At 38.1% G+C, this 24,360-nt stretch overlaps 1 protein-coding gene across 2 annotated transcripts in view; it reads right to left on the reverse strand.

The window, feature by feature from the left end:
* Positions 1-3,079: 3,079 nt before the first annotated feature.
* Positions 3,080-24,360, reverse strand: part of CTSC (cathepsin C) — a 40,809-nt gene continuing 19,528 nt past the window's right edge. Inside the window, exons 3-7 of one of the 2 annotated variants that reach the window (XM_007168478.2) lie at positions 23,325-23,491; positions 20,127-20,282; positions 17,788-17,903; positions 10,815-10,946; positions 3,080-4,033 (exon numbers count right to left, since the gene is read on the reverse strand). In XM_007168478.2, the coding sequence (XP_007168540.1) occupies positions 3,531-4,033; positions 10,815-10,946; positions 17,788-17,903; positions 20,127-20,282; positions 23,325-23,491 (1,074 nt within the window). In that variant the 3' untranslated portion in view covers positions 3,080-3,530. The other variant, XM_007168479.3, reaches the window with a different exon arrangement.

The following is a 24,360-nucleotide window of genomic DNA, read 5'->3' on the forward strand; positions in this document are numbered from 1 at the left end:
CTTGCCACCAAGAGTTCAGAATAGGATTTCTGAGAACTGGAAAGGATCTTAGAAATGATTTTACAGTACAAGGTCAGGTTGTCTCATAACATTTATCTTTCTGTCTCCATTTTTCTTAATTGGGAGGCAGCAGGTACAGTAGGAAGTTCTTGACGCACTGGGGTCTAGATTTATCTTTATTAGCCGGAACCCCAGGCATGTTATTTCACCTCACTGAACCCATTTTTATTTTAATGACAGAGGTGGCCTAGACGACCTTCCAGCTCTATTGTTATGTGAATCTGCTATGCTTATCCTGATAGGAAAATCCTGATTAGGAAAATCAAATTGTTACAACCTTAGCTTAACCTTTAGTCTTTTTTTTTTTTTGCTTCAAAGTTACTTGCTCTCAGCTGGGGCCTGATTTTCATCTCTGCTGTAGCAGTCTAAACCTGATCATCGCCTCTCACACTTATTCTTTCCACACAGGCAGCAGCAGAGGCAATGATGTGGTGCGGGTTGTAAAAACCTCTGTACCAGAAAATCAAAATCATCTCCCTAATTCATAACGTTTTCGAAGATTTTTCTCCGTGGGTTTCTTTGCGCCATGTTCCTCTGTTGGTTTTTTCTCCCTTTAAAAAAAATCTCCAAAGCCCCTCCTGTACCCGCTCAGAGTACAGCTTGTTTATTAATAGAATACATCTGAGCTGCTTCCTCATAGCAAAAGATTACAATTTGAATTGGGAAAAAGATGACTTGAACAGTAACTAATACTTATATACTCCTTACTACGTTCCAAGCACTGGTGTACCTACTACTTTCCATAGGTGAAGGCGTTTAACCCTCAGAGCTCTGTGAAGTAGATACACATATCCCTTACTATCCAAATCTATTCAGTTCCTGAGGTCAGTGTTTAGAAGTCAGAGTTCAGTGAGCAAGTTTGAATGGCCAGGGAAACTTCATTATCTGAATTTACGTTAGTTTCCCCACTTGGGATGGGGTAATAAGGCCTGACCTTAAACCAAATAAATGTCATTCAGAAGTGTAAACCCTTTTGGTTCCTTTATTATAATAGCAAGAGTTTAGGGAGAGTTCAGACGGTGATAGATATTTATCCCATTATCCCCAGTTTACAGATGAGGAAACGGAAGCACTGATAGGTTAAGTGAACTGCCCAAGTTCTCATGGCTCGTGTGGCAGAGCAAGAAATCTTACCCAGGCACTGAAGCATCAGGGTCAGGACCATGCTTGTGCTAGATGGCCCAGCTAAACTTATTTTTTGCTTTGTGGCCAAGCGTGTCATCCACACACATCACTACTGTAGCTTTTCTGGGCATGTGTTTGGGGAGGTTAGCCAGAGTTCCCAACCCATTTTTTTCCAGAGCTCATTTCTCAACAGACTCTGATGATATGTTCTGTGAGCACCAATACAAACAAGTTTCAGATAATGAAATTTGCTTTTTGTATAGCTTAGCAGTTTAATTACGTGGCTTAAGGAACCGTGATGGAACCATGATTCAGTCAACGTCTTGAATGAATTCCACCACTGTGGATGAAATGGTGATCTTTCCCTTGTAGAGCGATAGGAAAAGCAGACCTCGAACAGCAGAAAAATGCAAGTTGAAGGGCAGTGTAACTTGAGCTCTCTGGGCAATCCTGTGTGCACCTCTGAAAACTTAGGGCCTTTTCAAACCATTGTTTGTCCTCAACTAATCATGCTTGTGAGACCTGCTTCCCATTGCCAGTGAAGTTCACAACTATCATTTAGTCTTTCAATATTTCCTAGAGTATTTGAAGAATGATACGAGCAATGATTTTCCTTCAGAGCTCAGCCAGGGCCCCCATGAAATTGTGCAAAAGCATGGGTGCTCTTCACCTTCAGGACTTGCTCTCACATGTGTCAACTGACTGCTGTCCAAGTAAATACCAGAGGATGAGCTCACACTTAACGGGTTAAAGAAAATCTTAGCTGTTAAGCTGACAGGTAGTATATCTTTATAAATTTTAGTGAAAAATAAATTCCTGCTTGATTTCAAAGTCTATTTACACTTTCATGTAGCAACAAGTCTAGTCATAAATTAGGATTATAATTATGACATCCCACCAGTAACAGTAACAAAGAAAATATACCTCCTTGGAGGCCTTCCAGATAATAAGGACTCTGGCTATGCCTGCCATTCAGAGTGTCTGCTTCTTTGTCATCATGTGGTAAAAAGGTCAAAGGTATGTGGCCATGTACCAGGAGGCCCAAGAAACCACACTTTAAATACGAGGCAAACTCCTGGAATAACCCTTCAGTTTAAGAAGAGTAAAAATGTCATTGTAGTGAATTGCAATACAAAAAGTACATGAGGTTTAAGACAAAACTCTGAGACTTAACATGTCAATGTGAAATTTCCAACTATGCATCTAGTATCCCTGGTGATTTTGGATACTCTGTTGGAAAGCACAGATGTTCAGTGTCTAAGTCACTCAAGGAGAACCAGACTTAGAAAATCTAGGTTCTAATCTAGACTCATCATTTACCAGCTGTGTGACCTTGGATGAGTCACTTGCCCTCTGTATAAGCCTCAGTGTCTTTTTCTGGTTAAGAGGAAGTTACACTGAACCATCTCCAGGGTCCCTTTCAGCTCTAAAAGCCTTGTAGTTCTTGTTTATAGTTCAGAGCTCTAATTTGCCTAATTTTGCCTAATCTATTATTTCTAATGGATCCTATCTGTTTACTCAGTGTGGAGATTTCATATCACTGTGAAATATCCCTTGGAGATCCCAAAGATCTGACCAAATATAAACTGCTAATATTCCACTAATTAGGCTATTACTGCTCAGCCAATGAAGGCTAACCAATACTTCCAAATGCAAGATACACCATAAGGTTTAACCAATAACCAGACTCTTATCAAAACTCCTGTATCTTTTCTTTATAATCTCTGTCTCATCAAATATCCAGGAGATAATTTCAGGGTTCACTAGACATTAACTGAGTATACCCCCTATTGTAAACGTTCATAATTTTGTTGTTTTTAGTTGAAATACACTGAAATGATTTTCCTTTTTAAAGTATTTACATAAGTGAGACAAGTAAATACAACTGAAGGAGTCAAGATTAAAAATTCTCTTAAGCACATACATAAATTTCATAATACATATCACCTGAATACTTACAAAAACTCTTTAAATTTAATAATCATTGCCATATTGTCTCATGATTTATACAATTTAAAAATAAGCCTGTGCGTTCACACAGATTTTTTAAAATACAGCATCGGTTTGAATCACAAATGATTAGCAAAATCCATTACTTCATAGTTCACCATCATCCATAAAAACCTCATTTCACTGAATACTTAGGAAAAAGCAGGCTGGTGTTCAATGGTAAAGTATATTACAGTCAAGGGCAGTTTTAATTTTAAAGGCACAAATCTTCATAGGAATCTGTTTGTAACCTTTTGACATTGCAGTAGCAATACTGTAAAAGTCTCTAGTCTGTGAATAAGTCAGTTTCCTTTCACGACTGATGGTGGTCAGTATGAAACGCTGGGCGGTACACCCTACAATTTAGGAATTGGTGTGGCCGCCAGTGCTATGCTTTCAATTGCACACTCATCGGTTCCTCTGCGGATCCGGAAGTAACCATCCTCACCCCAGCCAGGGCCCCAGCTGTTTTTAACAATCCAGTAATCCAGTCCAGAGGCCAAGTCAGTGCCATAGCCCACCAGCAGGACAGCGTGATTGGTCAGCTCAAAGGGGTTGAAAGGGTCTCTCAGACCAGTGTGGTGGTAGATCCCCTTGTGGTAGTGGAAGAAGTCATCGTAGACTTCAAAGGCAACTGCCACGGGCCCATGATGGACCAGCTCAAGCTTCATCAGGGCTTCATTGCAGCCCCCATAGAAACCGCCCACATAGTGGTACTCGGAGGAGTAGTAATGGAAGCAGTCCTCTTTCAGTTTGCATGGAGAATCTGTGCCTGTGTAGGGGAAGCAGGCCTCTTCCACCAGCCCAAAATCTTGGGCATACTTTCCTGCGATGAGGTATGGGAAGCCACCTTCACAGCCTGAGGATGAAGAACACACAGTTATTATTACCCTCTATTAGAAAGGGGTAACAAAAGAAACTGTCCCATTTCATATTTTTTCTTTTCTACGCCATTAATTATTCTTTATGTCACCCCTAGAAGTTGTTTCTTAGCTTAAATACCACTTCATTCATCCATCCATCAGCCATCTATTTGACAGACATTTATTCGGCACCTGATATGGAAGGTAGCTTCGTGGTTAAGTGGGAGGCTCTGAAGCCTGACTATATAGGTTCAATCCAAAACTGGGTTAAGAATTGATCATTTCTCTGTACCTCTGTTTACTTATCTGTAAAATATAGATAGCAATAGCACCTTCCTTGTAGGATTAATTACTTCATGTAAAAGCAATAAAAGTTCGCTATTATTGTCATTATTAAATAGCCAGACACTTCCTCAAGGAAGTCTTCTCTGACCACCTCTTGCAGAAGAGTCTAAATCAGGTCCCCATATCCTTCCTCCAGTCCTGGCCCTATTACAGGCATATCTCAGAGACACTGCAGGTTCAGTTCCAGACTATCACAATAAAGCAAATATCACAATAAAGTCACACAAATGTTTTGGTTTCCTATTGCATATAAAAGTTATGTTTACAGTCTACTGTAGTCTATTAAGTGTGCATTTTGTCTAAAAAACAGTACACACACCTTAATTTTAAAATGCTTTATTGCTAAAAAAAAACCCGCTAACCATCACCAGAGCATTCAATGAGTTATAATCTTTTTGCTGGGCAGAGGGTTGGAAATATTTCAAGAATTACCAAAATGCGATAAAGAGACATGAAGTGAGCAAATCCTGTTGCAAAAATGGCACTGACAGACTTGCTCAATGCAGGGTTGTCACGAACCTTCAATTTGTAAAAAAAAAAAAAAAAAAAAAAAAAACATGCTGTATCTGAGAAGTACAGTAAAATGAGGTATGCCTGTATACACATCTAGAACCCTTTTTCTTCATTGTTCTTATAACTATTTAATTTCTATTTTCCTCACTTAACTGTAAGCTTCATGAGGGTAAGGACTCTCTTGATACTTCAGAGTCCCCAGGGCCCAAAAGTCACAATGTCAGAGTTTAATAAGTATTTCAGAAAGAAGGAAAGGCTCACTGACAATCATTCACCAGCAGTTTCACTGGTGAACTGAGAAACTCTCTAGTGGCCAAACCTGGGGTTGACAGCAGAAAACTTTAACATGAGAATGTTTCTCCCTGAATCAACGGCAGCTGGGCTTTCTACACTCCTTACGTATAGCCTGTTCTAGAAGCCTATGTACACAATTTTTAAATCCTTCTGGAGAGAAACCAGTTTCGTATGATTTTAATAAGAATTAGGTTTCAGAATGAGACCTTATTTGGAACTGAAATTCATGCTTAGAAGCTGAGTGGCCTTCAAAATACTATAGAACAACTTCATGTCTGTTCCTTGTCTATAAATAGAGTAACAGCTACTCTTTTCAGGGTTTGAGCACTGTTGGGTAATGCATGTAAGAGGCTCCAAAGAGCCAGTGCTTACTCAAAATACAGCAATTATTGACATCTTGCTGGATGGTGCAGTGAATTCCGTGAGAAACCACTTGATAATAAGTGATACAGCCAGAACTTGCACCCAGGTTTGTTTTTTTTTTGAATTTTAAAATTTTAATTTATTTATTTTTTATACAGCAGGTTCTTATTAGTCATCCATTTTATACACATCAGTGTATACATGTCAATCCCAATCTCCCAATTCATCACACCAACACCACCACCCTCCACCGCTTACCCCCTTGGTGTCCATACGTTTGTTCTCTACATCTGTGTCTCAATTTCTGCCCTGCAAAACGGTTCATCTGTACCATTTTTCTAGGTTCCACATATATGCGTTAATATACGATATTTGTTTTTCTCTTTCTGACTTACTTCACTCTGTATGACAGTCTCTAGATCCATCCACGTCTCAACAAATGACCCAATTTCGTTCCTTTTTATGGCCGAGTAATATTCCATTGTATATAGGTACCACTTCTTCTTTATCCATTCATCTGCCAATGGGCATTTAGGTTGCTTCCATGACCTGGCTATTGTAAATAGTGCTGCAATGAACATTGGGGTGCACGTGTCTTTTTGAATTATGGTTTTCTCTGGGTATATGCCCAGTAGTGGGATTGTTGGATCATATGGTAATTCTATTTTCAGTTTTTTAAGGAACCTCCATACTGTTCTCCATAGTGGCTGTATCAATTTACATTCCCACCAACAGTGCAAGAGGATTCCCTTTCCTCCACACCCTCTCCAGCATCTGTTGTTTGCAGGTTTTCTGATGATGCCCATTGTTAACTGGTGTGAGGTGATACCTCACTGTAGTTTTGATTTGCATTTCTCTACTAATTAGTGATGTTGAGCAGCTTTTCATGGGCCTCTTGGCCATCTGTATGTCTTCTTTGGAGAAACGTCTATTTAGGTCTTCTGCCCGTTTTTTGATTGGGTTAATTGCTTTTTTAATATTGAGTTGCATGAGTTGTTTATATATTTTGGAGATTAATCCTCTGTCCGTTGATTCATTTGCAAATATTTTCTCCCATTCTGAGGATTTATCTTTTCGTCTTGTTTATGGTTTCCTTTGCTGTGCAAAACCTTTTAGAGTTTCATTAGGTCCCATTTGTTTATTTCTGTTTTTATTTCTATTCCTCTAAGAGGTGGATCAAAAAAGATCTTGCTGTGATTTATGTCAAAGAGCATTCTTCCTATGTCTTCCTCTAAGAGTTTTATAGTGTCTGGTCTTACATTTAGGTCTCTAATCCATTTTGAGTTTATTTTTGTATATGGTATTAGGGAGTGTTATAATTTCATTCTTTTACATGTAGCTGTCCACTTTTCCCAGCACCACTTATTGAAAAGACTGTCTTTTCTCCATTGTATATCCTTGCCTCCTTTGTCATAGATTAGTTGACCATAGGTGCTTGGGTTTATCTCTGGCCTTTCTATCTTATTCCATTGATCTATATTTCTGTTTTTGTGGCAGTACCATATTGTCTTGATTACTGTAGCTTTGTTGTATAGTCTGAAGTCAGGGAGTCTGATGCCTCCAGCTCTGCTTTTTTCCCTCAAGACTGCTTTACCTATTTGGGGTCTTTTGTGTCTCTGTACAAATTTTAAGGTTTTTTGTTCTAGTTCTGTGAAAAATGCCATTGGTAATTTGATAGGGATTGCACTGAATCTGTAGATTGCTTTGAGTAGTATACTCATTTTCACAATAGTGATTCTTCCAATCTGAGAACATGGTATATCTCTCCATCTGTTGGTATCATCTTTAATTTCTTTCATCAGTGTCTTATAGTTTTCTGCATACAGGTCTTTTGTCTCTCTAGGTAGGGTTTATTCCTAGGTATTTTACTCTTTTTGTTGCAATGGTAAATGGGAGTGTTTCCTTAATTTCTCTTTCAGATTTTTCATCATTAGCATATACGAATGCAAGAGATTTCTGTGCATTAATTTTGTATCCTGCAACTTTACCAAATTCATTGATTAGCTCTAGTAGTTTTCTGGTGGCATCTTTAGGATTCTCTATGTATAGTATCATGTCACCTGCAAACACTGATAGCTTTACTTCTTCCTTTCTGATTTGGATTCCTTTTTCTTTTTCTTCTCTGATTGCTGTGACTAAAACTTCCAAAACTATGTTGAATAATAGTGGTCAGAGTGGACATCCTTGTCTTGTTCCTGACCTTAGAGGAAATGCTTTCCGTTTTTCACCATTGAGAATGATGTTTGCTGTGGGTTTGTCGTATATGGCCTTTATTATGTTGCGGTAGGTTCCCTCTATGCCCACTTTCTGGAGAGTTTTGATCATAAATGGGTGCTGAATTTTGTCAAAAGCTTGTTCTGAATCTATTGAGATGATCATATGGTTTTTATTCTTCAATTTGTTAATATGGTGTATCACATTGATTGATTTGCATATATTGAAGAATCCTTGCATCCCTGGGATAAATCCCACTTGATCGTGGTGTATGACCCTTTTAATGTGTTGTTGGATTCTGTTTGCTAGTATTTTGTTGAGGATTTTTGCCTCTATATTCATCAGTGATATTGGTCTGTAATTTTCTTTTGTTGTAGCATCTTTGTCTGGTTGTGGTATAAGGGTGATGGTGGCCTCATGGAATGAGTTTGGGAGTGTTCCTTCCTCTGCAATTTTTTGGAAGAGTTTGAGAAGGATAGGTGTTAGCTCTTCTCTAAATGTTTGATAGAATTCACCTGTGAAGCCATCTGGTCCTGGACTTTTGTTTGTTAGAAGATTTTTAATCACAGTTTCCATTTCATTACTTGTGATTGGTTTGTTCATATTTTCTATTTCTTCCTGGTTCAGTCTTGGAAGGTTATACCTTTCTAAGAATTTGTCCATTTCTTCCAGGTTGTCCATTTTATTGGCCTAGAGTTGCTTGTAGTAGTCTCTTAGGATGCTTTGTATTTCTGCAGTGTCTGTTGTAACTTCTCCTTTTTCATTTCTAATTTTATTGATTTGAGTCCTCTCCCTCTTTTTCTTGATGAGTCTGGCTGATGGTTTATCAATGTTGTTTATCTTCTTAAAGAACCAGCTTTTAGTTTTATTGATCTTTGCTATTGTTTTCTTTGTTTCTATTTCATTTATTTCTGCTCTAATCTTTATGATTTCTTTCCTTCTGCTAACTTTGGGTTGTGTTTGTTCTTCTTTCTCTAGTTCCTTTAGGTGTAGGGTTAGATTGTTTGTTTGAGATTTTCTTGTTTCTTGAGGTAGGCTTGTATAGCTACAAACATCCCTCTTAGAACTGCTTTTGCTGCATCCCATAGGTTTTGGATAGTCGTTTCATTGTCATTTGTCTCTAGGTATTGATTTCCTCTTTGATTTCTTCAGTGATCTCTTGGTTATTTAGTAACGTATTGTTTAGCCTCCATGTATTTGTGTTTTTTACGCTTTTTCCCCTGTAATTGATTTCTAATCTCATAGCATTGTGGTCAGAAAACATGCTTGACATGATTTCAAGTTTCTTAAATTTACTGAGGCTTGATTTGTTACCCAAGATGTGATCTACCCTGGAGAATGTTCCATGCGCACTTGAGAAGAAAGTGTAATCTGCTGTTTTTGGATGGAATGTCCTATAAATATCAATTAAATCTACCTGGTCTCTTGTGTCATTTAAAGTTTGTGTTTCCTTATTAATTTTCTGTTTGGATGATCTGTCCATTGGTGTTAAGTGAGGTGTTACAGTCCCCCACTATTATTGTGTTACTGTCGATTTCCTCTTTTGTAGCTGTTAGCAGGTGCCTATGTATTGTGGTGCTCCTATGTTGGGTGCACATATATTTATAATTGTTATATCTTCTTCTTGGATTGTTCCCTTGATCATTATGTAGTGTCCTTCCTTGTCTCTTGTAACATTCTTTATTTTAAAGTCTATTTTATCTGATATGAGTATTGCTACTCCAGCTTTCTTTTGATTTCCATTTGTATGGAATATCTTTTTCCATCCCCTCACTTTCAGTCTGTATGTGTCCCTAGGTCTGAAGTGGGTCTCTTGTAGACCGCATATATATGGGTATATATGTGTGTGTGTTTATATATATATCTTGTTTTTGTGTCCATTCAGCAAGCTTCTGTCTTTTGGTTGGAGCATTTAATCCATTCACGTTTAAGGTAATTATCGATATGTATTTTCCTATGACCATTTTGTTAATTGTTTTGGGTTTGTTTTTGTAGGTCCTTTTCTTCTCTTGTGTTTCCCACTTAGAGAAGTTCCTTTAGCATTTATTGTAGAGCTGGTTTGGTGGTGCTGAATTCTCTTAGCTTTTGCTTGTCTGTAAAGCTTCTGATTTCTCCATCGAGTCTGAATGAGATCCTTGCTGGGTAGAGTAATCTTGGTTGTAGGTTCTTCCCTTTCATCACTTTAAGTATATCATGCCACTCCCTTCTGGCTTGTAGAGTTTCTGCTGAGAAATCAGCTGTTAACCTTATGGGAGTTCCCTTGTATGTTATTTGTCATTTTTCCCTTGCTGATTTCAATAATTTTTCCTTGTCTTTAATTTTTGCCAATGTGATTACTATGTGTCTCGGTGTGTTTCTCCTTGGGTTTATCCTGTATGGGGCTCTCTGCGCTTCCTGGACTTGCGTGGCTGTTTCCCATGTTAGGGAAGTTTTCAACTATAATCTCTTCAAATATTTTCTCGGGTCCTTTCTCTCTCTTTTCTCCTTCTGGGACCCCTATAATGTGAATGTTGTTGCGTTTAATGTTGTCCCAGAGGTCTCTTAGGCTGTCTTCATTTCTTTTCATTCTTTTTTCTTTATTTTGTTCCGTGGCAGTTAATTCCACCATTCTGTCTTCCAGGTCACTTATCCATTCTTCTGCCTCAGTTACTCTGTTATTGATTCCTTCTTGTGTATTTTTCATTTCAGTTATTGTATTGTTCATCTCCGTTTGTTTGTTCTTTAATTCTTCTAGATCTTTGTTAAACATTTCTTGCATCTTCTCGATCTCTGCCTCCATTCTTTTTCCGAGGTCCTGGATCATCCTCACTATATTATTCTGAATTCTTTTTCTGGAAGGTTGCCTATCTCCACTTCATTCTGGGGTTTTATTTTGTTCCTTCATCTGGTACATAGCCCTCTGCCTTTTCATCTTGTCTATCTTTCTGTGAATCGCACCCAGGTTTTCTGACAGAAGACATTGTGCTCTCTCTACTATCCCATCCTTATGGCTTTGCCAACAGTGGCAAACTACACACAGGTAAACAGTGCCTGAAATACAACACATACCTTGAGCATACTGGCTGCAAGACACAACCTCCTGAGGACTCAAGATTGGGGTCTGGGTATTGTTGGTTAGTATACGGATTCTTGCTTCCATCATCCCCATAGAAGCAAATGAGTAGCAGCTTCCACAAGACCCTGGTGATAGAAAAGAAAGTTATATAACCCAAGAGACCTTTGACGCACTCTAAAAGAATCATAGAAAACTTAAGCGCATGACATACATTAATATATTTATATTGAGTGTTGCTGTTTTCGTTCATAAGGATCAGCACAATAAAGAAGGTTCAATCAAAGAATGCTACTGACCTTACAGGCAAACATTAAGATTTTAGTTTTTTTCACCAAAAGGCAAACATTACTATACGGGGCTTTCCTTGAAAATATTTTGGGAGAAAAAAACCTCCTAACTTCTGCAAAGCATTTGACAGTATTCTTTTTTTTTTAAACATCTTTATTGGTGTATAATTGCTTTACAATGGTGTGTTAATTTTTGCTTTATAACAAAGTGAATCAGCTATACATATACATATATCCCCATATCTCCTCCCTCTTGCGTCTCCCTCCCACCCTCCCTATCCCACCCCTCTAGGTGGTCACAAAGCACCAAGCTGATCTCCCTGTGCTATGCGGCTGCTTCCCACCGGCTATCTATTTTACATTTGGTAGTGTATATATGTCCATGCCACTCTCTCAGTTCGTCCCAGCTTACTCTTCCCCCTCCCTGTGTCCTCAAGTCCATTCTCTACATCTGCGTCTTTATTCCTGTCCTGCCCCTAGGTTCTTCAGAACCTTTTTTTTTTTTTAGATTCCATATATATGCGTTAGTATACAACATTTATTTTTCTCTTTCTGACTTGCTTCACTTTGTATGACAGTCTCTAGGTCCATCCACCTTACTACAAATAACTCAATTTCGTTTCTTTTTATGGCTGAGTAACATTCCATTGTATATATGTGCCACATCTTCTTTATCCATCCATCTGTCGATGGACACTTAGGTTGCTTCCATTTGACAATATTATCTTTTTTTAATTTTATTTATTTATTTATTTATTTATTTATTTTTGGCTGTGTGGGGTCTTCGTTTCTGTGTGAGGGCTTTCTCTAATTGTGGCAAGCGGGGGCCACTCTACATCGCGGTGCACGGGCCTCTCACTATCGCGGCCTCTCGTTGCGGAGCACAGGCTCCAGTCGCGCAGGCTCAGTAGTTGTGGCTCATGGGCCTAGTTGCTCCGTGGCATGTGGGATCTTCCCAGACCAGGGCTCGAACCCGTGTCCTCTGCATTGGCAGGCAGATTCTCAACCACTGAGCCACCAGGGAAGCCCCTAACAGTATTCTTAATAATGCAGAAATGATTTACATTTGCAACATTCTGAGCCATCAAGTTGAGAGAAAATAATGGAGGGACACATATGAGCTAAGCTTTTAAATATCTCCAGAGAGGCATTTTCTAAAGCCCTTGTTGGGTGGAATTAACCCTAATAATGGCTCAGGTATGTATGTATTATAGTAGAGAGTTGGATTCAACCAGGTCAAGGAGGCAAAATACAACAAAGTCCAAGACGGTAAGAGAGTAATTATAATGATGGTTATGGTATTTAAGGTGGCCAATAAGGAAGTAAAGATATAAAGCAGATGGAGGTAGTGAAATGGAAAATAAATTGAAAAGTAGCTGTATGGAGGTAGGGGAGAAGGGAAAAGAAAACAGCTTTATTTAATATGTAGATGCTCTGGCAAGAGAAAATAAATTTACTTAAGAATCATATGCTAGGAATATAGTTGCTGCTTCAAGAGAAGAAAAAATATTGTATCATGAGATAATTTATATAAAAATATTTTTTATCTGTTTCTTCAATATGTGTGAGTAGAAGAAATAAATAAATACATAGAATAAAATATGGAATGTATGTAACAAAACTTGGATTTCCACTTGTTACAATTATAGAAAGAAATGAACAGAACCTAATATCCCTATTATGATACAGCCTCTTTCACCTCTGCCACTGATACAACTTCTACCTGGAGATATGCTTGCACCAAACCCAAGACACTGGTATTAAACCAAGTTGATATGTTATTCAAGTTACTAATATATTAGTTACCAAATTACTTGAATGGTAAGCACTCCCTTGTGCACGTGAAGTAAGACAAACGAACAGACAATATTACAATTCAAAACACTCATTCTACATAAAGAGAATGCTGCCTTTGTTCTCTTTAATAAGTCTGAATTTAGTTAGTGAATGTCTTCCTCCAAAAAGTATTAAGAAGAATTAAAAATATGAGGGGCACTGTTTTTCTCTTCTCCAGGTAACTGTTCATTCATGTCCCTCCCTGAGTACAAAGGAAAGCCAGGATACTCTATGCTCAGCCTCCAACATTCTTAAGCCTACTTGAATTACCTAATACCGTTTTCCTCAAACTAAATTGTGAATTTCCTTGAGTGTTTACAGGAAATCTGTTTTCTTCACCTTGATCCCTGATGCAATGAAGGAACTCATTGCATCTTTGTAGAAAGAAGAGTCAAATTATGAACAAGTGGATACATATTCATATCCAGGAAAGAAGGTTATTTCAATGGAAACAGTTAATATTTACTTTTAGTCCATTAGACCCCTATCACGCTGTAACTGCTACCATTCTGATGGTCCCCAAAATTCTCCCCATAAACATCTCAGATTTATCCATACTGCTTTTGCCACTGAGGGATCACCTAAATTATGAAGATTAGAAGAGAAATATTTGGAAAGGGGCCTTGGGATTCATCTAGTGTACAACCTACTCAATAATACATACACTGAGATTCAAAAAGAAGCACTGACCTGTCCAAAGTCACAAAAATAAAGGGTGGCAGGAGCTAGCATCTAAATGTCTCCTAATGCAGAGCACTGTCTTTTTCCATTTATAGATCAGTATCTACTTTAAAGAATTTTCAAATTTCCTTTCCCTGTCTTCTAGTTACTAGATAGAATGAAATTAACTTGCACATTTTGTTTTCAAAACCATCCAATATAATATCCTTAGGACTCCTCTTTCAAATGACAGAATGTCAAAGAACTAGATGAGTGACAGTAAATGGCCAAGGCCAGTGTTCCTTTCTTGACGTCACAAGAGTCTAGAAATGGCCCCAATTTGGCCATTTAGCATTCTTGGCCCAGGGCAGCCACAGAAATAATCTCTCTTGGTATTAACTATTAAACCCTCATCATCTGACCATCCAGCATTGTGGGAGGGACAGGCCACATGCACATTCAAGGGCTCAGAATGTGCTCTGTTAACAGAGAAATCACAGGAATGAGGAAAGGAGATAACCTTCCTCAAGCCCTTGATGTTCCCAGAAGGTCAGCTGCCAAGGTAATTAATGCCTCTTCAAAAGTCAGGGCCAGAGTCTAGATTCTGTAAATCAACTATACTTCAGTAAACAAATAAGTAAATAAATAAACAATAAAAATAAATAAAAGGACCATTTTCTCTTAAGAAGACTAAAGGGCAATAAAGAAGAAGAAGGGGAGCCGATCCAGAGAAAGCTCTACAGTAATCAAACTTCCACAATCTCAAATAGATATGTGATTGTCTCATGGTTTAACTATATTCAGCTGTAACCTCTTAACAGTGGAGAGAACACTGAACTGGGAGTAAGGAGCCAGGATTCTTTTTTTCCCTTCCCTCGCACCCTGTCACTCAGCTGTGTGACTCTGGGCAAGTCACTTGACCTTTTTGGCATTTCTTTTTATCTTGTGTGTAAAAGGAATAGGGTGGAGCAGTTTAATGGCCCCTGCCTTCCAGCTTTAATATAAACAGTAGTTAGAACAAGACTTAAACGAGCTAGATTTTAAAGTTAGGAAAACCCTCTGCATTTCCTAATTAATGTGACCTGAAAGACATTCCCCTTCTCTCTTGAAGATACAATAATAAATAAAGCCAGCACAGCTGGGAGAAGAACAAAGAAAGTCCATCTCTTGCAACTTCCTAGCTCTCTTCCCTCTCACACATCAAAGTAAATCCTGGCTACATGGCTCGTGCTTAGAGATGTTAATACGTGTAAAGGCAAGAATTTGCTCCCCCCCGCTATATTTTTTTTTCATTAATCTTGATTTGCTCTCCAAATAGAGAAAAGTTGTGAATTCCCTTAACTGTGGGTAATTTTGAATTCTAGGTTATATAGAACACTGGTGTATTTAAGTTAGTGGAAATTTCCAAGTAGCCCAGTTAGTAGGAACAGAAAATAATTTTTTCCCAACCTAAAGTACAGAAAACCAAAAAGAAATCAAAAGAGGAACAACTAAGTACATTATTTTCTCAGACACCTAACAAGATACTACAGATGAGGGATCAATTTAAAAGCAATTAATCTGTCAAAGCCCTCTGTTTTTAAATTGCCCATGTCTGTACAAACCATATTTATAACACTCAAAGAATATGGAATATTAGAGATGACAATACCTTTAACTAAGTCACAAGAAAACCATTGTCAAAGGATCTAGCTTTAGAAAGTCTAATTTCCTTCCCCTGAATTATTATCTCATCAGTAGCCAATCATATATTTTGCAAAGTGAATGGAACTAAATATTTCTTTCAACCTTTTCCTAAAGAATTTTAAAAATGCCCTGTTAAAGCAGTTATCATATTGTATTTTAATGTTTTGCTTGCAGGTCTTGCTAAACTGTAGTTTCTAGGAGGAGGACCATGTCATATTGGTCTTTATGTCCTCAGCCATTAAAATTCCTGGACTTCCCTGGTGGCACAGTGGTTAAGAAGCAGGGGATTTGGGTTCAATCCCTGGTCCAGGAAAATCCCACACGTGCAGAGCAACTAAGCCCGTGCACCACAACTACTGAGCCCGCATGCTCTAGGGCCTGTGTGCCGCAACTCCTGAGCCTGCGTGCTGCAACTACTGAAGCCCACGTGCCTAGAGCCGGTGCTTCACAACTAGACAAGCCACTGCAATGAAAAGCCCACGCACTGCAACTAAGAGTAGCCCCCGCTCGTCACAACTAAAGAAAGTCCACGCGCAGCAGCAAAGACCCAACGCAGCCAAAAAAAAATTGCTAACATATTAGATACTCTATAAACACTGCAACACAGTGGAAACAACCATGTGCCAAGCCCTCAATAACCAACACTTGACATGCAGTATTTACTTAATCCTCTCCAATAAGGATAGGAAACCTGTTTGATGACAGAATAAATTTTAATCCTCTCTTAATGTCAAACCTTTAATCGACTTTCCATTCATTTCTCAATTACCTTCAAATTTCTCTCATTTCCAATCCCTCCTGTCCAAGGAAGCTATCTCCAGAAAAGGCAGGGATGGATTTCAGGACCCACACTTTCTCTAGAGCCAAAGAGCCCCAGAATAACTGGTACAAAGGAAAGACAAAGAGATGAGACCTCTGGTGTCAGATGAAGGACGGGAACACTGCTGCTGTAAGACCTGCTCAAAGCTCCAGATATTCAGAACACTTTGCAAGAATTCAGTGAGGATGAACTGAAGGGTTGGTGGTGAATGTTGAGAAGTGGGAGAGGCTGATGAGCACTGAATTTTAGGAAAGGGGAAGGACAATTTATCTTTGGGTGTTACAAATTTATAATCCTCTCTCAGGAGACACTAATCAGAATGTTTCCAGACAGTAAATACTACACCCATTTTATAGTAACAAAGCAGTCATGTGTACAGTAATTATCTTCAAAATGAGCTTAGAAGTAATAAACCTGAGTATTATATAAATGATTCTCCAATCACTGTTGGCTAAAATTTAGGATAAGATAATTTGCTCTCAAGTGCTATTAGAGGAAAAGTTATTAAATCTACTCATCCTGTATCCAATTTCCAAAAATAACTGATAAAATGCAATTATAGTGATAATTTTGGTAAACCTGGGCTCTGCCTCCAGCCCACCATTCAGGAAGCTGAGTTAATACTTACCATTGTATGTCTTATCCTGGGGTAAAGTTAATTGAAAGGTCTTTACACAGCTCAAAAAAATCTACTTTACCAGAAAAAAATTTAAGGATTCATTTTCTGGGCTCCTATAGTAATTAAAGACTAAATGATGGGGGAGGAAAAGGGGGTAGAGTGGGCAGACAGGTAGTAAAGAAGGATTCCAGCATAAAGAAGATGTGGTATATATACACAATGGAATATTACTCAGCCATAAAAAAGAAGGAAATATTGCCATTTGCAGCAACATGATGGTCCTAGAGATTATCATACTAAGTAAAGTAAATCAAAGACAAATATCATATATCACTTACATGTAGAATCTAAAAAATGATACAAATGAACTTATTTACAAAACAGAAACAGACTCACAGACATAGAAAAAAAACTTGTGTTTACCAAAGGGGAAAGGGGAGGGATAAATTAGGAGTTTGGGATTAACAGATACACACTACTATATATAAAATAGATAAACAACAAGGACCTACTGTATAGCACAGGGAACTATATTCAATGTCTTTTAATAAACTATAATGGAAAAGAATCTGAAAAGGAATATATATATAAACTGAATCACTTTGCTGTACACCTGAAACTAATACAACATTGTAAATCTACTATACTTCAATTTAAAAAAAAAAAAAAGGATTCCACCAAACCACTTGCAGAAGGAAGACAAGGAAGACCAATTTTGGCTGCATGCAATTCTTTGTTTCTACACAAGTCTCTGTGACTAGGAGGGCAAATGAGTTTGGCTTACCTATCACTCTAATTTCATTAGCTACCTGGAACATACTGAGAAGGATACTGAAGAAATGCTGAGCTCCGCTGGAGAGATTATCTACTACCAAAGTCTGTCATGGACACAAAAAGAAGTGAGTATTCATTAGTTATATATTTTCCATTTCTTTACTAAAGTGGATCATACCTATTCACCTCTGCATCCCCAAAATCTGAGAGCCTGGCACATAGTAAATGTTCAATAAATATTTCAGAATGAATTAATGAAAAAAAAAATCAGACTTCTTTTTTACCTTGGTTTCGAACAGGAGTAACAAAATTGGTACCATGAACATTTCTCCAGTCCCAGGATGCTGGCAAATGCAAAATCTTTGTCTGTATTTCAGCAGTTATTGGTGCAGGTTTGGGCCTAGGATGGAAATAGACATTTGATGTCAATATATATTCTTTCCTTTGAGGATGATTCCATGATTTCAACCACCTGGCTGGCTAGAATGTAGATTCAGATCCAAAGAGCACTTGTCTATCAGTGTTTCAATGTGTCTATTATACAACGTGTCAATTATACAACTAAGTTGTATAAATTACCCATTTCTTTTTCAGGATCTAGTAATTTTCCCCAGTGAAATAATATTGGGTTTGTATATTGCCATTGCTAATTTTAGTATGCCTAAATAGCTGCATTCTCTTACTTTTAATAGATTTTGACCAAGAAAGCAGATGTGAGAAATTGAAGATGGCCTACAAAGGATTTAGAGAAAATAGAGGAATTACTGATGTTTGACTCTGGAGATGGTGGCGATGGTAGCTGTAAAAGAAGTGAAGGCACAGAAATAAAATATCTAAGTAGAAGCAGGCAGACTAGCTCCATAAACAGATGAAAGTAAGACACAAAGATGGCCACAAATGGCTTTACCACTTACTACTGCTACTACTACACTACTGTGTAACATTCGTCAAAAACCTTAACATCACAAAACTATGATCACCTCTTATTAAGATGGGTATAATCATGCCTACTGCAAAGGATTGTTATGAAAATTCAATGTAATAATGATTAACAAGTGCTTAAAACATGGCCTTGTCTCTGATAAGTCCTAACTAAATTATTAAGCTATTATGATTGATGATCACCACCACCATCATCATCATCCATGTCATTAAGACTAAATATGCTGCTGATACATTTAGGTGACTATCTGGCACAAAACAGGCAATTGTTAACTTCCTTCTTCCTAACATCCTATAAGGCAGAGTGTTTACCCATCAATGCACACACAGATAAAACAAAAGCAATGTGACAACAAAGCTGAATGGTGTGAAAATGAAGACCGTGAAAGAGAAATTAGGGAGATGGAGAAGTGAGAATTACAAACGTCACAGGCACACCATACATTATTGGCTCTCAATCATTTGGGTCCAGATTATTTTAAGAATCTGGAGAAAGCTCTGGACTCAGATGTCCATAAACGATACGTTTTTCTACAAGAGTTCTTCAGAAACATGGCGCCTGACACATGGCAAAGCAGTTGGGTCTGAGGCTCAATCTTCCAGGCAGGAGTCCCAGTCTCCTGAGGCGCCAATGCTGACCCCACCTCCTCCGGGTGCTCCTTTGGCTTGTTACTGAACAGGTCTCAACTTCTTGTCTCACACAGATACAGGATGGCTCTTTCACTTTAGTGAATCTGAGAAGGAATACGATATGCTCCCATTCCCAATTTCGACTAACCAGAGCATCTCATAGACTAGTCATTCCTCAGAATACACTTTGAGAAGCACTGTATAAGATTCTTTTTAGATATGGGTAGAACTGTGAGAGAGACTACATCGTCTGCTAAATCCAGCTATAGTTTTGAGGGAATAAATCTACCAAATTCCTGACTATATAAATTCAAAGAATGATATAATTTTCCATAAGAAATACACCATGGGGTATATAAACTAAAGATGGGAAATGCCACTTCTGGCTGAAGGTAGCAGAGGTATATTGATAAATATGGAATATTTTTTGCTGGACCTAAAAACAGAGAAAGGATTTTGAGATTTTTACAGGTGGCAAATTTGACAGTTTCTATAGGTAAGTTCAGGGGTATATGAGGCAAAGGGAGTGTCATGAATGGAGGCAGATGAAAGTTTTCAGTAATTTTCTGTCATATTATTTGAAAGCAGGTCAAGGTAGTCAATACAGTTATGGGCAAATTTAGGTGGCTTTGATTACCAGGCTAAATTTATTCATTAGACAATAGGTAGTATCCCAATCATAGCTGGGTATAAGAAGATGTAACAGGCAGTATTTCATGTAATGGCTAAGAATGGGGACAGGGAGGGGTAGAAACCAAAGAGAGAAGGCAGGAAGCTGACCCATCATACAGGATAGAGATGACAAAGCCCTAAGCCAAAGTGTAGAAAATGGAAAGAGAGTAAAGGAAAGGGCAGATGCTGTGAAAGCAAAACCCATAAACAGGGCTTGGAGAACATCCGAGTATGTATGAATAGGAAAGGGAGATGGTCAGAGGAAAGATAACATAAAAGTCTAAGTTAGGATGACCAATAAAATGATGAACAGCCCAGGGAGGAGGATATCAATTGATACACATATCTTTATTAGTGATAAAGAGATGTGCTTTATTACCTTGGAATCCTCTGGCTGTGGCCACCACCTCTCCTAATCATCTCTTTCAGGGTAAGAGTCTCATATTCCATGTATGCGGTCGCAGTCCAAGACTTCTGAATGGCATTGATAGCGTTCACAAAGTTGTGGTTATATTTGTAGAGCCTATTAGAATACCTGCCAGCAAAAGTAAGACAGCTTCAGATACACTCTTTACTGATGTAAATAGATCCCATTAAAATAGGCACTCTTATACTGTGGGCCTGAGTGGAAAGTGGTATAATCTTTCAGGAAGGCAACTGGATATGTCAATCTCTATATCTCTACACCTGTATCTGTATCAATAGCCTAGAATTGGAATGCATCCTATGAAAATAAAAGTTCAAGTGAACTAAGATGTATGTAGAAGAATGTTCAGTGAAACATTTTTATACTAGTGATAGATTATAAACATATATATTCTAAGATAAGGGATGGATTAAATAAATAATGGTACTTCATTTGCTATATAGTTTATTCAGTAAAAATGTCTGGAAGATTATTTAGTGATATGGAAGACTTCATGCTATATTAAACAAAAAAGCAGAATATCAAAGAAGCTTATACAGAATTAATCAATTTTTGTGAAAGTGTACATTTATATTTATACCATAAGTACATACAACCGTGGTTATCTCTGAGTGGTAACATAGGATCATCATCTTTCCCCCACCCACTACAATTTCTACAATGTACCTTTTAAACTTTGTAATAATAAAAAAAAAGGTGGGGGGGAGGACAGCAAAACTGTATACAATATATATATAAGCATGGCAAGCATTATAACCACATGATGGAAAAAAAAAATGGTTCCATAGGGACATTTGGTTTATATCCTTGTTACTCAAATTTGGTTCTTGAGCCGGTACCAGCAGAAGCACCTGGAAGCTTGCTAGAAATGCAGACTCTAAGTATACAACCCAGGCCACCTGAATCAGAATCTACATTTTTAACAAGATCCCCAGATGATTCACAGCAACATTAAAATCTGAAAGGCACTGGTTTACCTGATGCCAAATGCTTGGATACCGATGTAAACAAGTCTAACACACAAAGAGCATGTTTACAAAGCAAAAAAACTGAGGGAGTTGATTATTCATTTAACTTAAACATGTATCTCACGCATGTGCCAGGTGCTAGGAATTACAGAATTCACCATGTTATTTCTACTAAAAAAGATTCTGGCCGCAGAGTAGCTAAGCCCGTGAGCCACAACTACTGAGCCTGCGCGCTAGAGCCCATGAGCCACAACTACTGAGCCTGCGTGCCTAGAGCCCGTGCTCCGCAACAAGAGAAGCCACCGCAATGAGAAGCCCACACACCGCAACGAAGAGTAGCCCCCGCTCGCCGCAACTAGAGAAAGCCCGCGCGCAGCAACAAAGACCCAACGCAGCCGTAAGTAAATAAATAAATAAATAAATAACATTCTGTAACTTAAGTGTGACTCAGTATCCAAGACTTTCATTAACATTCAGTTATGCAAAGCAAGATATACCTAACCTTAGTAACATGTTAGGCATATTTTGAACTTTTCTTTCTCTTTTAATTTAGATGTTCACAGACAAGAGTATTTTGATATAGTCAAAAAACCTGGGAGCACTGAAAATAATAAGAAAAATGTGCAACCACATTGATAATGTTTTAATGTTTTTATCAAAATCCTTTCCCATTTGTTGCAAAATGTGAAACCAGAGAGGTACCTTTATTAAATAGATTATAAAACTGCCTGTATTCTATTTCTGACAACACTAACACACAACAAAAGCCAGTTACAGTTGTTGTTTCTTAAGACACAGGACTATATTTTAAATTGTAAATGTCTATCTTGAAATCAGATCATTAAGAGCTGAAAGAGGCCTTGATGGTAATTTAGTCCTAAATGCTTACTTTACAAGTGAGGCAACATAGATTCTCAGCACTCCGGTTAGTAGCTTCTTCACTAAATGAGGCAATGTTTGAAATGTCAGCAAAGTACATAGTACACAATGTATCCTAAGTGGTAGGGTGAAAAGTGAACAGCTTCATAGGAAATGTGTTGCTCAAGGATCAATCCAAACAAAGCAATTTAAAATCTAAGTTCAAAATGGAGGGGATGAATTAGTCTAAATCTTGGGGAATACTTCCCCAGACAAGTGCAATTTGTCCTCTTTGAACTCATGTCCCCCCCACCTTCTCTGCTGCAGAGTCATTCACTGCCAGTGTGGTCTGGCTTTGGATGATTTGTTTGTGTACACTTTCAGTGGATTTCACAACCAAACAAAACAAAATTTGCTACTGCTAATATTTATCTTTTCCTTCCAAACTAGTAAAAGTCTGAAATCTCTTGGGTGGTTCATAGTTACTTACACTGGACCTAACTCAACAAAAACTTTAACTGAGAGTTATACACTGAATTGTGTCCTCCTCAAATTCATGAGTTCAAGTTCCAACCTCCAGTACATCAGAATGTGACTGTATTCAGAGACAGGGCCTTTAAAGAGGACATTAAGGTTAAATGAGGTCATATGGGTGGGCCCTAATCCAACATGACTGGTGTACTTTTAAGAAATGGAGATTAGGACACAGACAGGATGACCACGTAGGACAACAGTGAGCAGCCATCTGCAAGCCAGGGACAGTGGCCTCAGAAGAAACTAAACCTGCTGACACCTTATCTTGGACTTATAGCCTCCAGAATTTTGAGAAAACAAGTTTCTGTTGCTTAAACCATTCAGTCTGTGGTACTCTGTTATGGCAGCCCCAGGAAACTAATATACTACATAAATACTAAGAACTTTAATTTCAGTTATTTATGTCCTTGTTTAAAACTTATGTTCAATTAGCATCACCTATATTTGTTGCAACATAAACATCCGTATCTACAAGTATTATGCAACATATTATTACATGGCAATAATAAAATTACTTTTCTGTAAAAGTCATTGCAATTCTGTGGTCCTTTATATAAATATTCTTTAAACCTGTCATTGGTCCATTACTTTTGAAGTACTTTGAAAAACTACTTGCTTCTCTGTTATATGACTCAACGTATTTTTCCAGGAAAGTTGTACATAACATGGCTTATGCTTCTAAGTCAAATAAATTTTATATAATCAAATTAAAGTTTCCAAGAATTAATATAGACACATACTTATACATATTATAAAAAACTAAATGTATCTTTCATTTACGACAACTCACTTTTCCTGGAGATTCTCAAGGTGTGCTGTGTTCACGTTCACATTCTCAAAGGTATTTCCCTCCTTCTTTCCTGTGAAACAAGCCCAGTTCCTGCCCAGCACATCATGCACCCAGCCAGTCATGGTTTCATGGCAGTAACTAGTTACCTTGCCGCCCTCTTCTTTATACTGCAATCAAATAAGAAAAGGAAAAGCCATGTGAATCTGTGCTCCTCTCCCAGGTCTGCTTCCTTGTCTCCCATTCACAGTAAAGATGCCCCTTTTTCATTTCATCTTAGGCACCAGCCACTGCCAACCAAAACAAAAAGGTTTCAGTTTGCGAACTATTCTAGAAAAGGAAGAGAAATAAACTTTTCTACGATTAGCATCACTGATTACCAAGCAAAATTTACATACACAACAAACACTTCTGAGGAACGAAAGGCAGGGAAAGAAACTAACATTTCTAGAGCATCTGCCCCATTCCAGGCATTTTACAAAAGTTACCTCATTAAGCCTATGAGGAGACAGGCACCAATATTCCCATTTTACCAGTGCGTAAGTGGAGGTTCAGCTCAGAGAGGATAAGTAGCCCCTACCTAAGGTAACAGAGCTGTGAAGTGACAGAAACAAAATTCTGCTCAGTTTGTCAGACTATACTTTTCCACTCAGGGAAGATATATTCCAGCAAAATACAAGAACATATGGTGAAAATTTTTTCTTCTGTTAACCTCCCAATTTATTAGCATATTCTAATCATGAGGAAGTTAAAGTAACCTGATTATTAAATATTCTCTCTACTTTATTTCACTAATATGGCCCATTGTCTTATGTCGATGTTAACACTGAAAAATAACTGCAGTTGACCCTTGAACAACGCAGGGGCACCGACTCTGCACAGTGGAAAATCCACATACTACTTTATAGTCAGCCATTCCTATCCTGGGCCCTGCCTCCAAGGAATCAACCAGCCTCGGCTTATGTAGTACTGAAGTACGTATTTATGGGAAAAAAATCTGCATATAAGTGGACCCGCGTAGTTCAAACCCATGTTGTGC

Source organism: Balaenoptera acutorostrata, chromosome 9, assembly GCF_949987535.1.
Source record: "Balaenoptera acutorostrata chromosome 9, mBalAcu1.1, whole genome shotgun sequence".
NCBI classification, from domain to species: Eukaryota; Metazoa; Chordata; class Mammalia; order Artiodactyla; family Balaenopteridae; genus Balaenoptera; species Balaenoptera acutorostrata.